Consider the following 13,345-nt stretch of genomic DNA (forward strand, 5'->3'; position numbering starts at 1 on the left):
ACTCCACACACGGCGGCTGCGGAGTGTGCAGGGGCAGCAGATGGCCCAGCGAGACCGGGTAGCTTTAGGGAGCTGTGAGGATGATCGGCCGAGCCCGCCGAACGACTCAATCGACGATGCAGGCCAGCGAGAGCCTCTTGGGCGTAATGCTGCTCTGCGAACAGCCTTTTCGAGCGGTAAAATTGCCCTTGGGCGAGACTGAGCAGGGGGGACGACCCATCTGTTACCGGGACCCGCGAGCACAAAGAGGCAGAAGTGGATAGACGAGCACACCAAACCAAAGCCTTGAAGTGTAAATTTGCTGCAGCCAATGAGTGCAACGTCGAGCCGGGAGTATAGGGAGCAGATCGCGGGAAAGCAGGGAGAGCGCTGCAGCCAAAGACCAAGCTGAAAGTGTAGCGCCGGCATCCGTGCCGATCGATTGGGATGACGGGATGGAGTGGGTGTGTGCGGGCGGGCAAGACGAGCCCGCGCCTGTCTCTGCGCCTGGATGACGAGTGGAATCTGCCAACTAGTGGCCGTTGTCCGCCAAGGGGGGACTACTGAACGAGCCATCATCGTCGACGCTTTGACGTCTGGTTGTCCGTCAGATTCGTGTTGTCGACTACATACTCCGTGGGCTATGAGAGACCGACTGGCAGTACCCAGCGAGATTGGCGAAAGCCACTCAATCAAAGCGCGCAGGAGCAGGGAGATCTTGGGACGTCCAGCGCGCAACAGCAGGATGCTCGGCTTCTGAGCCTGCACTGTCCTGCAACGATCTACAACCATACTAGCGTACCAGCGGTCGGTAGGACAAGTTCTTCACGAGCAGGCAGGGGTGTACCGTGTACCTCAGGTACGTACCGTGCCTCGCGATCACGATTGGGAGTCTGATGAGGCTCAACGAGCCTGGTTGCCGCTGCTTCGCCAGCATTGACAAATTGAATGATCACCCTCGATGCTGGCCAGGCTGGCTGGATCTTGGTCCGCTTTGGTCCATGTCTCACATCGCAATATCGTGTTTGCGGGGCGGCCATTGCATCCGCGTTCGAAGAGGGGGACTGTGCCTCACCAGACACCCATGCGTGGATCATTACCGCTTGATCATCAACTGTGACCCTGCGAGATCTAGAGTGTAGATCCTACATACCTCTCGCAAGGCTGTGTTGGTCTCATCTCGAGCGGCGTCCACGATTGGGTCGAGACTGGGGCTGGCGGAGGTGTCTTGATCACAGGACAACCTCGATCATCAAGATGGACTGCTCCCAAGCCGTGCTCGCCGTGTGCGTTTACGCTCTCCGCAGATCGACAGTTGACAGTGAACCTTATCGCGAGGTGACATTTGAACATCCTTGGCAGACTCGCCCTTCATGGCAGTGACTGCGAGAGACGTTGGTACCTCTCGGTATTATTCTCCAACACCCAAGCGAGATGCAAGGGCGAGTGTTGCCCGATCTACAGCACATCCGAATCTTCTCCGCGCTGTTCATAACACCAAGTGTTGTTCAAGGATCACGGCCCACGGCACTGGAGCTGCATCGGATCCATCGCCTCGACCGACTGGCTCTGGTTCCAAGACATGCTAATCGCACGCCGTGCAAACCAGATCTACATTCGAGGTTGGCGCCGGGTCTGCTCGTGCTGGCCACGCGAGGTCTACTATCAACCTTTCTTCCTCCCCATCAAGCGCAAACTCTACCCATCGGTACTTTAATGTCCCGAAAGTATGCTTCCTTCCACTACCGCGCCAGCCGTATCATGTTTTCTCTGCTCCCTGAGTCCTGAGTCCTATGAGTGAGGCCGCGCTTGCGATCCTCACAGTCGACCAGGGATGCTCAATGATCTGCGGTACTATTGATGGAGGATGACAGGCGAGCCTGGGCAGCTCTTCCACCTTCCTGAACAGGTCAACGCGAATTGCAATGGGGTCAGCGGGATCTTCATCTTGGATGGTCCCTGCGGAATGTCTGTCTCGAAACCCGGGCCTCCGCGGTGCTCGCTTCGTCGACATGCGAGCTCTCCGTCAGCAAATTTCGATTCTACAAACAATGACTCGTCTCATCATAGAACCACACACGATGGAGCAGATACGGTCCACGTGAGCCACATGGCATCGGCAGTGTTGAGCTTAATCTCCACCTCACCTCACCTGTCAACATGGACACGATGGGACAACGGACCTGTCAAACTTGTCATCAGCGGAACCAGGAGACAATACCTAGATCGTGCTAGAAGAAGGCATTGGCTGCATCTGTCGGGGATTGGCACCGCAATGCGCAAAACTTGCGAAAGTCAAAATCGTTCCAACCACCAATATAAGTAAGAATGAGAGGACGCTTTCGATACACCAAAAAGTTGGCGGCACGATGCTCCGACCAGCCGGATACTGTGCCACAGTGGTGTCCACATCATCAAACGGTTCAAACCAGACCCAGATTTCGGCGTTTCGACGACCGAGATTCTACCTAAGCTACTGTGAAAACGTTCACGCCACCGTTGCGGACTATCAAACGCCCCACGGACACTACTCCACAGTCTGTGACCATGTGGCTTCATGACACTGACTCGCTCCCATGTCGCACTTCGGATCTCCGGCAGCACACGTGTGGGGGTGCACAGTTCTCGGCTCCTGTGTCAAGCAAGGTTCGGAAGGAACATGGAGTCAAACGGCACATGCGTTCCACGTGCCGGGATGGATGCAACGTCGATTCATGCCAGCTGCTTGTTCTGTCGATGGAGCGTGGTTCGCTCCTTGGACATACATGTCCATCGGCTACGTTGACCATCGATACAGGAATTCAATCTCCGCCTGCAGCAGCCTTCTCCTTATCCACCACGCCCTTGTCCGCATGCGCTTCGCCAGTAGCACCTTTCTGCCGCAGCATCGTCTTCAACAATTCCCAATGCTCCTTCACCCACGCATCTGCACCATCCGGATCCTTCAAAGTCTTTCCGTCGTCTGCGAGAAAGCGGTAGAGCTGCGACTGCTCGTTCTTGTGTGCGGTCTCTGCCACATACGGTTGCCCAAGACTATCGAAGTCGACATGTCTCTGGAACGCACGATAGACCTCCGCTAGCTTCCTGCCCTCCGTACCACTGTGCTTGGCGACCAAGGGCTTGAGGTGGTTCGCCGCAATCATGTTCTGCGTCTTCAGTATGATCGCATGGCGCTTGGTATCGTACTCTTCTCGCTTTCGAAAGAACCCAACAGCATCATTCTGTACATCCTGACGCAGTCTTGCAATCGCTTGCTGCCTTTCCTCCTCGTCCTGGTCCGGCTTCATGTCCATCCGCAGAGGCAGCCACTCCTTGAAGTACACCGCATACATTCCTCGCTTGCGCTCGCGCTGACCTTCATTAGACTTGTTCCAGCTGCTCTTGACCGTCTCTGGGAACAGCAGGCGAGAGCTGGCTGCCCAAGAGTACAGCTCATCGCATGTTGCGAAGCCCTTGTCGAAAGTCGTCTCCCGCAGGCCCATGAACTCCATGACCTTCGCTGGTTCCTTGGACAAGAAGATGCGACCATCGCTATCCGCAAGGTCGTGCACTGGGACGCTCTTGGCGACATCAAGCTCGATCATCTGGAGCCAGAGCCCGCTGTCAGTGATCCTCAAGCCCAGATTCTTCACAGTATGGCCGAGTAGGCCAGACAGATCGCCGTAAGAACTGTAGAAAATGTGCCATTCCAGCATCTCCGTTGGGATGACTTCGACGTCGATCTGAGCGTACTGCTCGTCGGTGGTCTCGATGGAAAGCTGAACGCCAGTTTGGTGGACCGCATTCTCATGGACCATCTTGTAGACGACCGGAAGGTCGCCATGGCGTGACCCATCTTTCGGAACCGCGAGCGAGCACATCTGGTGTCCGCCGCTGCTGTGGCAGATGAGTCCGGCAGCCCCGATGGCGGTGGCCAAGTTGATGAAGTCCATTTTGCGGTCGATAGCCACCAAGATGTCCATGTCGCCGTAGTCTTCCTTCTCTGGCGCTTCGACGAGACATGCCACCTTGGCTGCAGGCATGCAGTTCTGTAGCTTCGCGAGGTAGATCGACTTGAGCTCGTCGTATTCTTTGGGGGTCATCCGTGGTGTGTTGAGCTTCGGTTGACCAGCGGCCGCTGCTTGAGCGAATGCGTTGCCGCCCATGTTGACTGCTGGCGATAGTAATGCTCCGCTTCAAGGAGATGTGGGAGGTTGCTTTTATGTGGTTCTTGCCGTCAAGGCTACTGGCGGTCGTCGCCGATTTGTCGCTTCCACGTGAAGTTGTTGGTAGCCTTTGCTGTTTCGAGATATTTCCTTTGCTGTCTTGAACCTACCAGATCTGAATCTGTACTTGGTCGCTCCCGAAGCCTTCCTTGGTCTTGCGTTGTAGGCGTGAATGACCGGAGCAAACATCCGCACATTCAGCGCAGACCATCACGAGCAACTGTATCGTCCTCCATGTGACTCCTACGATGCCGAAGAAAGTTCTTATGCCTTGAAGATGACTCAGTCTGGACACAAGCGATTCTTCTCAGAACCAACTTCACTTCATCTTCGCCACTTCACCCACCTCCTGCGAAGGCCGTGGGCGTCGGGCCAGTTGCTCCTGCTACATCTGGCGAGATGTAACGTCCCACAGTATCCCTTTCAATTGACAGTGCCCCGTTGACATAAAATCAATGGAATCTACACTGTAATGGAAATGCCGGAAGAGTAGAGAGAGTTTGAAGCAAGGGTTGGTGGTGAAACTGGTGATCCTTGGCAAGGCCGAACGGACGACCTGCTTTTGAAAACAACAACACCACGCATCTAATTCTATGGCAAGCCCTAGCGCAGTACGATAAGACTCGCTCACTTTGTCCTCTTGTAAATCTTCCTCAAGAACTCCTCAAACACCTCCTTCTTCAGCCCCTCACTCTCATCCAGCGCCGCAATCTTCTCCCTCAAGTCCTTCACACGCATCTCCTCGTATTCCTTGTACACCTTCTCGAGCTCCAACTCGTCGAACAGCTTCTTCACGCGCGCTTCGCAAGTGGAGTCCTTCCGCCCATAGTTCTCCTCTAGGACTTTCCGCTGCGAGCTGTCACACCGCTTCAACGCCTGGTTGACCAGCCAGCTGCACTTGTTGTCCTGGATATCGGTGCCGATCTTGCCCAGCGTTGATGGGTCGGCAAAGTTGTCGAGGTAGTCATCCTGTACCTGAAAGTATTCGCCCATAGGAATGAGGATGTCTTCCGCCTGCTTAAGATTCTTTTCGCTCGCGAAGCCAGAGAAGTGGAGGGCCAGGGCCACAGGAAGGTAGAAAGAATAGTACGCGGTCTTGTAGATGACGATGAAGGTGTATTTCTCCAAGCTGAAGTTGTCGAGGTCGACGTGGTCTTCCGGTGCGGTGAGGAGGTCGCATGCCTGGCCCAGCTCGGTCTGGAATGAGACTTCATGGAACAGCTCCATCAGATCGACGTAGTACTTTTCCTGGCGAAAGTACTTCTTCAGCAGCAGGTAGATGCTGCTCTCCAGCATGAAGGCGTCGTTGATGGCGACCATACCGACGTTGGGCATAAGGTACCAGCAAGGGTTACCACGGCGGGTTTTGGAGGAGTCCATGATGTCGTCGCTGACCAGGAAGAAGGCCTGTAGCAGCTCGATCATCCAGCCGAGCGTGGCGGAGCGGAAGAATTCATCCTTGCTGAGGTCTCGCTGGAGCAGCAGCTGGGCTGTGTCGACGACTGAGAGGCCGCGATTGCATTTTCCGCCGAGAGCGTTGTGGTATAGTGACTATTCGTGCTAGTATCAGTCAATCGATGCTTGGCCAGGGGTGTACTGCAGCAGAAGACCTACCTTCTCGAACCAGGTCAGGGCTTGGTCAGGAAGCTTGTAGTGCTCGCAGTGTTCCTTTAAGTCTTTGACGAGCGTCGGGAAGACTGTCTCGAAATCCTTGAGGGTGGTCGGCATTACGGTGGCTGTCCGTTTGTTCACAATGCTTTTCAAAAAGACCGTGCCGAGTCGTCCTGCCGGTCGCCTTCTGATCCAGGGTACTTACTTTAGTCAACGCCAATCGCCGAAATGCCAGAATTGAGTTTGTGAGTGCTCAATGGCTTGATATGTCTGCTCAAGAAAAATCATACGACGGAACACAAGCCAGGCGCGACTTCACCGCAAACACGATTCACCCAATCAGAGGCTGCAAATCAGCCTAGTGCTCCACTTCATGCTCAAAAAGAACAGCGACCTCACATTGAACCACTTTCTCCTCAGTTTAGATAACGATTGACGTAGAGTATGCTACTGAGTCCAATACGAGGTGGTTGTTACATAGAGACTTTCGGAAGTCCTAACATCGTACCGGAGTGCTCGGCATACAAGAACTCTCATGGCGCAAAAGACATGCGGGCTACCATCTATGCCGGTAGTTGTGAGCCTTGTCCCCCCCTTGAATCGCTTCATCATTCTGCTCCGACCCTTTGCTGACCAATTCGACCTCATCAGATACGTTCAGCGAAGTGTTACACATGATCGAATTCTTGCCCATGCCAAACTCCTTGCTGGGCTGCCTATAATGGCCGGCGTTGCCCGTCACCCGCGCAACGCCATGCTGTTCCTGCGCTCGCGAAGCTCCATTTCTCGAAGAAGGCGAAAGACGGTGCGTCGCTAGAGGCTTGAGCCAGGTGCGGAAGAGTGGCCGCAGAGTTGCGCAGCAACAAGCGGTGATGCCGAGGCCGGTCTCGCAGCATGACCAGAGTGCAACATCGGTGGTCGCGTAAAGGAAGTCGTCGGTGTCCTTCATGGTGCTGATATACGGTATGCGGGCTATAGTGGCAGCTGACGCTCTGAGCCACTGTTAGCTGAAGTCAACTGCTTTCGCGCTTTGTACAACCTACATTGCTCCCATAGCCAATACACCCCCGACGAAGAGCTTCTGGGTCCTCGGCATCTGCAAGTTCCACACCAATATCATGGGCAAGATGGCGTAGATCCAATCTCCTGCGCACGTGATGGCAGAATATGCGTATGTGAAGCCAATCGTGATGCGAGGGTCGATGCATTCTCCACTTCCGTCGACGTACCGCGTCCAGAAGTACGAAGACGGCTGGCATTGGAAGATGAAGAGGAAGAAGAAGCCGAGGCTGAAGAGCTCGGTGATGACCAAAGTCACATAGATGGTGTATCGGTGGATGGGGTCGATCGTCAGCCGAAGCAGCATTACGCCTATGCTGGCTTTGATGCCCATGTTTGACAATACGTAGAGCGGTTCGCAGAGCCACCAGAACTGGTCCATATCAGATTGAATCAATGTGGGTGTGAGCACCTGGGAGACCTACTTTCAGTCCGACAGGGATATCGGAAGCTGGGTGGATATTCCACGCATGTTGGCCAGTGCCATGGTGAGCACCTGCAATCGCGAATGATGAGTAGCAGACGAAGAAAATCTGATGTCCAGTCGTCAGCATGCAAACTCGCGGTAAGTGGTGGGCAAGGACCGGGAGATCTGACCCAAGCAACAACCGTGAGCCCATCATCCCAGCCGAAACAGTTGGTTCCAACGAACGCCCGGCAATAAGTTCGCAGGGATACCGTCAACGTGGTGAGCGCTGTGAACAAGCCGTAGACGGCCAATATCTGGGGTCCACGACCTGCAATGGGTACTGTCATGGTGTAATCGAGGGAGGTGTTGGTGCAATTGTGGGTGTTCTTTCAAATCAAAAATTCTCCGGTGGATCAAGAGCCGCAAGGCGCGAGGAGCGGAAGAAGGAATCTCTACGGCGTATAAATGCGCCATGCCCGGCCCTTCGAAGGGATACTCTGGGCACAGTAGTTTGTCACCCGGCATGAACCCGAGTGAGGCTGCAAGTGCACGGTTTAGGACCATGCTCAACACGGAAGTGCTCTGTCGACGGTGCAGGCAAGGCTCTGGCAGTGAGCACGGCCGAGTATACAGATCCAGCGATCGGCAGTGGTTGGTTGGGAAATTCATGGTCTAGGTTTTCATCGCTTGAGATGGCGAGACATCCCCGGATGGTGGTTCAACACAATTGTCGGAGAGGCAGCCCGGTAGGCAAGGAATGCCCATCCCCATTAGCCAGCCCTTTCGAGCGATTGGGCAGCAATATAGCATCTCTCATATGCCGAAGCAAGACATTGGGGAAGAGACTTTACAAGTAGAATTCAAAAGGTCAGCCGCAGTCTTACCGAGTATCAAGCGCTGTCTTTCCGATAGGGAGGCATTCCGGCAGTCCGTCGAGCACCATGTTATGTTTCACCATCCTGCACCGTCTGTCCGGGGAGTCTACACGTGAAGTTCAGACCCAGTAGTGTATGTACATGAAGAGTAAGGCCTCCGATGTTGTTGAATGTGATCAGCGCAAGGGTCGACGCACTGCCGGGCGATCTCCGTCCGACCGATTTTGCGATGCTCAAGGGACAGGGTTGGACCGGATGAGGCCGTGGACGACATGGCCACCCAAGACGTGTTTGTCCAGGTAGGCGGCGTCATTGAGCGCGGTCCTCAAAAGGTTCGTCGCGGTTCAAATGAGGTTTCTCGCGATCGCACTAGTCCAGAATAAGCCTCATGACGTCCGAGCTTGAAGAAATTCTGGCCGAAAAGACAGAAAGCTTTCTAAAGGCGTTGGAGACATTGTCGCAAACACAATTACCTGCACAACAACCTAAACAACATGGCAGAAGGAGAAGAACCACCAGTATCCTACGAGGACCTCGCCTTGATCGAAGCAGAATTCGAAGATGTCGACACCGAGATCAGTAAGCCTCCATCAACCACCAAACCACTACCTCCGAAGAACCGATCGCTAACCTCAATACTACAGTGCGCAAGCAATACGACCTCAGCGCCCCCCTCTACGCCAAACGCACCGAAGTCACCCGCAAAATCCCCAACTTCTGGCCCCTCGTCATCGAACAAGCACCCCCCGACATCGACCAATGGATCCAACCGCACGACAGCCGCATCATCGCCGAATCGCTCCTCAACATCGAAGTCCGGAGACCGGAGCTGGATAACAAGGGCTCTGGGAACCCGCGCAGCGTCAGCATAAAGCTCGAGTTCAAACCCAACCAGGACTTCGAGGACACGGTGCTGGAGAAGACGTTCTGGCACCGCCGCGCAAAGGATGGGTGGAGCGGGCTGGTGTCGGAGCCGGTGAGGGTGCATTGGAAGAAAGGCAAGGATTTGACAGAAGGGCTGACGGATGGCGCCGTAGCGCTGTGGGAGGCCCGGAAGAAGACGGGTGATATGACGGCCAAGACACTGCCGGAGTACTATGCGCTGAAGAAGAAGGTGGATTCGTGGAATGGCAGCAACACGTCGTTTTTCACGTGGTTTGGGTGGGTGAGTGGACGGAGGTGGGTGAGCGCGGAGGAGAGCGAGGAGGCTAATAGGATGTACTTGGAGAGCAAGGAGAAGAGGATGAAGGCTGCCAAGAGTGAGGGGGATGCTGCGGAGGATACGAATGAGGATGAAGACCAGGAGGAGGAGAATGATGACGAAGCGGTGGAGGTGCATCAGGCGGGCGAGGAATTGGCGATTAGCTTTGCGGAGGAGCTGTGGCCGAATGCTCTGAAGCTGTTCACGCAGGCGCAGGATGATGACATCTCGGAGATTGATTTCGAAGACATGGATACGGACGAAGAAGACGAAGATGATGATGACGAGCCCATCGACATCCGCGCTCTGGTGCAGGATAAAGGTGGCAAGGCGCGGTCGAGAGATAGCACTGGTGGTGGTGCGGCGCCGCCAAGCAAGAAGCAGAAAAAGAAGTGAGATGGTGCGCGGTGTGGTTGAATCGCCTGATGCGCGTGCAGCAGCTTCTTAGCAGCCGTGTGATGCCACCCTGCCTATCTCGCCACGCAGCAGTACCGAAAGATACCCATGCAACATGCGCGAGAGCAAGCGACCTCGCTGAATATCAAGCGCTTCCCAACAGGCGAAGGCGCGTGAGTAGCGCCATGGAGAACCAAAAACTTTTCTCCGCCCATCCCGATACCCTCCCCCTGACATGTGTCAAATGCAAATCAGCAACACGAATGCAATGCAATGCAAACTCCATCGTCGCGCATGTTCGCCGTCCTATCTTCGCCGTCGCACTGTGCTGTAGTGCTGGCGTGATGTTCCATGTTGGTCTTCGAAATTATCTTGGCGGATTAGCGGCCCGACTTGCCCTCAACGGATGCCATTCCGAAGACTCTTTCACTACGCCGTATCATCACACACTCCCAACGAACATATCCCCATCCATGCCTTCAGGATGCGAGCGTGGCGTGTAGGCGCCCGAGAGCGCCATGTGCTGCATGGGCTGCCCAGCAGGTGTGGTGGGCCTCGTGCTGCTACTCTCACTTGGCGTCGCCATCCCACCCTCCGTCCCTTCCTCCATCCATCGGAGTCCGTTGTTGTACTCCTCAATAGGAAAGACCTCGCGCGCGTACTCCTCGATGCCGCGCCAGCCTTCCCAGATGCTCCGGCCCTCGCGTGGGTACTCGAGGTCGGGGCCGAAGTAGGGCGCGCGCTTGTTGCCGAGGGTATCTTGGAGGATCTCGAGATGTTCTCGGTAGCCTGATGGGATGGAGACGGAGACGTGGATGGGTCCGTGGACGTATTCGACTGGTCGGCCCAGGCCTTTGGAGAAGCGGGCGCAGCATTGGACGGGGGTTAGCTTCTCGAAGGCGAGGGTTACCCTGATGAAGTATGTCAGTACATCGTACATAAGCTGTAACACGTTGTAAGTCAAACCCACCTCTGCCCTTTCCAGTGATTCGGACCCTTCTTGAAGATCGCCAGTAGTGCAGGACCAACATCGTGTTCGGCATCCAGCCACGGCAGAGGGTCGTCAGGGTGGAAGGGCGCTTGCCACACGAAGCTTCCATCATCCTGCAGCTCCATCTGGAACAAGGGGAATGGTAGGGATGTAAAGTTGTTGTTGTAGATGCCGGTATAAGTAAAGGTGGCAGGAATGCCTATCTGTCGGACGTAGTTCTCGATGGCGAACTTCGACGACCACATCGGTAGAGCCCTCCAATTCTTGCCAAAGGTAGAATGATCCGGCATGCTCGAGTATACATAATGGACGATGCCTGCTCGCTTGGCAGCGTCCGCGCAGGCCTTGCCGATGGCGACTTCATCTCCCCAGTGCGTGGTGTTGACAAAGGCGATCTTGGCGCCCGAGAACAGATTGTCGAGTATCTGCTTTCGCTGCGGACCGGCAAGGTCACCTTCTATGAACTCGACATTGGGGAGTTCGGACAGCTCGTCGTACACCAGCCCTTCTCGGTTCCGGATTTGCGCTTTGACGTGCCATCCCACGGCGGCAGCGGCTCGAATGAAGGAAGCTGCTTGCCTTCCGGCTGTGGCGTGTATAGTCAGCACTTTTGCCTCCCATGTTTGGTATGCAAGGACTCACTCGAGTTGATGGTAGCCACAACCTTGCTGGGCATCACAGGGCATACATTGGTCGACTTGTGGGAGAATAGACAGGGAAGCGGGGTTGGAATGTGCAGAAGTCTGGTGTTGCACACGTTGTGTTGCGAGATTGTGTTTGAGAAAGCTGAAGTCAATCGACTTTACCGTCTGGTGGTGCCGTGGAGATGCTTCGAGTCAAAACCAAGGACCGGTCGGCCTTGGTGAACCGAACGATGGAGTGAGATCGGCGCCGGGTGTAACTCCGGATGTACTTTGCAGCTTCCAGGCCTAGATAAGACCACGGCGGAAGATGCAGGAGCAGGCAGTGTTGAGATGGTTCCGAAAGGGCTTGTCGCGCAGGTGTCAGGTTAGTTTGTGCGGTGGTATGCTCTTAGCGCAGGAACGTGCCGCAGTAGCAGCAGCAAAGCTGGAGAGTTGAGGGCGGGTTGGGGCAAGCAGTGACACCACGGCAAGGGTACTTGGAAGAGTTTTTCGGCCAGCAAGAAGCCGCCATCACGGCGCGGCTGCCACGTTGCGTTGTCGGTGAGCGGCGTTGGAGTTATCGTTTGGAAAGTTTTACCTAATATGACGGTACCTATAACGCAATTCCCGTCGCGCTCAACTGTATGAGGGAGGTCGAAGTGCAGTTACGTTTGTTGTGTGAAAGCCTGTTCGTGACGCTGCCTGTCCATCGCCGACTCGTGCGATTTCTGGCAGAACGAGGGGTCATGACGAGCTCTGGGCCGGGTCTGCTGTCGTGGTCCGACTCGTGGAGAGCAAAATGCAGCCGCGAAGCTCGCACTCGCGCGCGGTGAGCGACCCGGGATCATGGAGACTCGATGACATGCAGTCGAGGGAAAACGTGGTCAACAGGGCGGGAAAAGGCCCGCTCTGTGCCAATTGGCCGGCATCTCTCGCTCTGCCCTAAAGTAGGACTTGCGATCGTCCAACTTCCGAGATCAACGCTGCAGCGACTTCATCATGGGGACGATCAAATGACACAGCCGTACTTTGACAGCCTCACAGCCATGCGCGATGAGTAGCACATGACCCCCCAATACACTTCGACACGGTGCATCTCCAGCATCTCCTCGGCAGGCAGGAAAGTCGATACTATGTTTTTGGCTGAGACACAAGACACATGTATCTGCGGTGCAGCAAGACAGAGGCCTGAAGCTGTTCTCACTCTAGCCGGAAATGGAATATGGCACACCAAATTGGCAGCATCTCAGCCCGTGGCCGAATGCGTAAGAGTAGCTTGTGAGAGATACCACTTCCATAGGCGCATGGGAGGCGGAGAAGTTGGAGAATCGAGCTCGAAGCAACTGGAGACGACATCTGGTCAAGATATTGCAAGCACCGTATGCTTTGGCGTCGGGTTGTGCTACCGATAGGCTCTTTTATGAGTTCAAAAAATAATTGAGAATACTACTGGCATCAGATGTGTATTGATCTCGAGCTCGGCAACGTAGCGAGGCAGCAACATACAGTATCTTCCCGATGTCGATGGTTTGGTAAATTTGACGCCGCAACAATCACCCGGCGGCTCCACAACCCGCATAGCAAAACGCACTGACAGCTCGCCACGAGGGAATCGTCAAGGTCTGTGTGTTATTGCGCGACGTGCCGCTCGAGCACGAGCGTTGCACAGTGCGTCGAAGTGCCCCGAGCACCAGTATACGGCACCTGGGGGCTGGTTGTTGGGTCCGGGAGTGAGGAAGCCGATCGGGTAATATCTTGGTGGCGCTGGCGGGTTGGATATAATCTTTCTTCACGGTTGTGATGCCGAGTCAGACGGAGTTCGAAACACCAGAGCATTCTCCCAATTCGTCTGACGAGTAGCTGCTGGAACAGGAACGGGAAGCCACCTTAGTCCAGGCGACAAGTTATCGGGAGAGAGGAGAAGTCGGCGGTGCTGTATAAGCGATGCAGATCTCGATACCAACACATGCAACACAGCTCCCCCGTAGATTTGATA

The 13,345-nt window shown here is 55.0% G+C and overlaps 5 protein-coding genes across 5 annotated transcripts; 1 reads left to right on the forward strand and 4 right to left on the reverse strand.

Annotated features, from left to right (window-relative positions):
- Window positions 1-2,780: 2,780 nt before the first annotated feature.
- Window positions 2,781-4,124, reverse strand: LTR77_009841 (uncharacterized protein; the record flags this gene model as incomplete). The annotated part of the gene is made up of 1 exon (XM_064807067.1): window positions 2,781-4,124. The coding sequence occupies one exon, from the start codon at window positions 4,122-4,124 to the stop codon at window positions 2,781-2,783; it is 1,344 nt and encodes a 447-aa protein (XP_064654883.1).
- Window positions 4,125-4,811: 687 nt separating this feature from the next.
- ERG20 (Farnesyl pyrophosphate synthetase) lies at window positions 4,812-5,912 on the reverse strand (the record flags this gene model as incomplete). Its single annotated transcript, XM_064807068.1, has 2 exons — window positions 4,812-5,735; window positions 5,799-5,912. 2 exons carry the CDS (start codon window positions 5,910-5,912, stop codon window positions 4,812-4,814), a joined length of 1,038 nt encoding a protein of 345 aa, XP_064654884.1.
- A 439-nt stretch (window positions 5,913-6,351) lies between these two features.
- On the reverse strand, window positions 6,352-7,610 carry LTR77_009843 (uncharacterized protein; the record flags this gene model as incomplete). The annotated part of the gene is made up of 4 exons (XM_064807069.1): window positions 6,352-6,787; window positions 6,839-7,227; window positions 7,280-7,387; window positions 7,452-7,610. 4 exons carry the CDS (start codon window positions 7,608-7,610, stop codon window positions 6,352-6,354), a joined length of 1,092 nt encoding a protein of 363 aa, XP_064654885.1.
- Window positions 7,611-8,632: 1,022 nt separating this feature from the next.
- Window positions 8,633-9,735, forward strand: LTR77_009844 (uncharacterized protein; the record flags this gene model as incomplete). The annotated part of the gene is made up of 2 exons (XM_064807070.1): window positions 8,633-8,717; window positions 8,783-9,735. The coding sequence occupies 2 exons, from the start codon at window positions 8,633-8,635 to the stop codon at window positions 9,733-9,735; spliced, it is 1,038 nt and encodes a 345-aa protein (XP_064654886.1).
- Window positions 9,736-10,177: 442 nt separating this feature from the next.
- On the reverse strand, window positions 10,178-11,402 carry LTR77_009845 (uncharacterized protein; the record flags this gene model as incomplete). Its single annotated transcript, XM_064807071.1, has 3 exons — window positions 10,178-10,646; window positions 10,706-11,312; window positions 11,369-11,402. The coding sequence occupies 3 exons, from the start codon at window positions 11,400-11,402 to the stop codon at window positions 10,178-10,180; spliced, it is 1,110 nt and encodes a 369-aa protein (XP_064654887.1).
- Window positions 11,403-13,345: the final 1,943 nt, after the last annotated feature.

Source organism: Saxophila tyrrhenica (assembly GCF_035928015.1).
Source record: "Saxophila tyrrhenica strain CCFEE 5935 chromosome Unknown scaffold_19, whole genome shotgun sequence".
Lineage (NCBI taxonomy): Eukaryota > Fungi > Ascomycota > Dothideomycetes > Mycosphaerellales > Extremaceae > Saxophila > Saxophila tyrrhenica.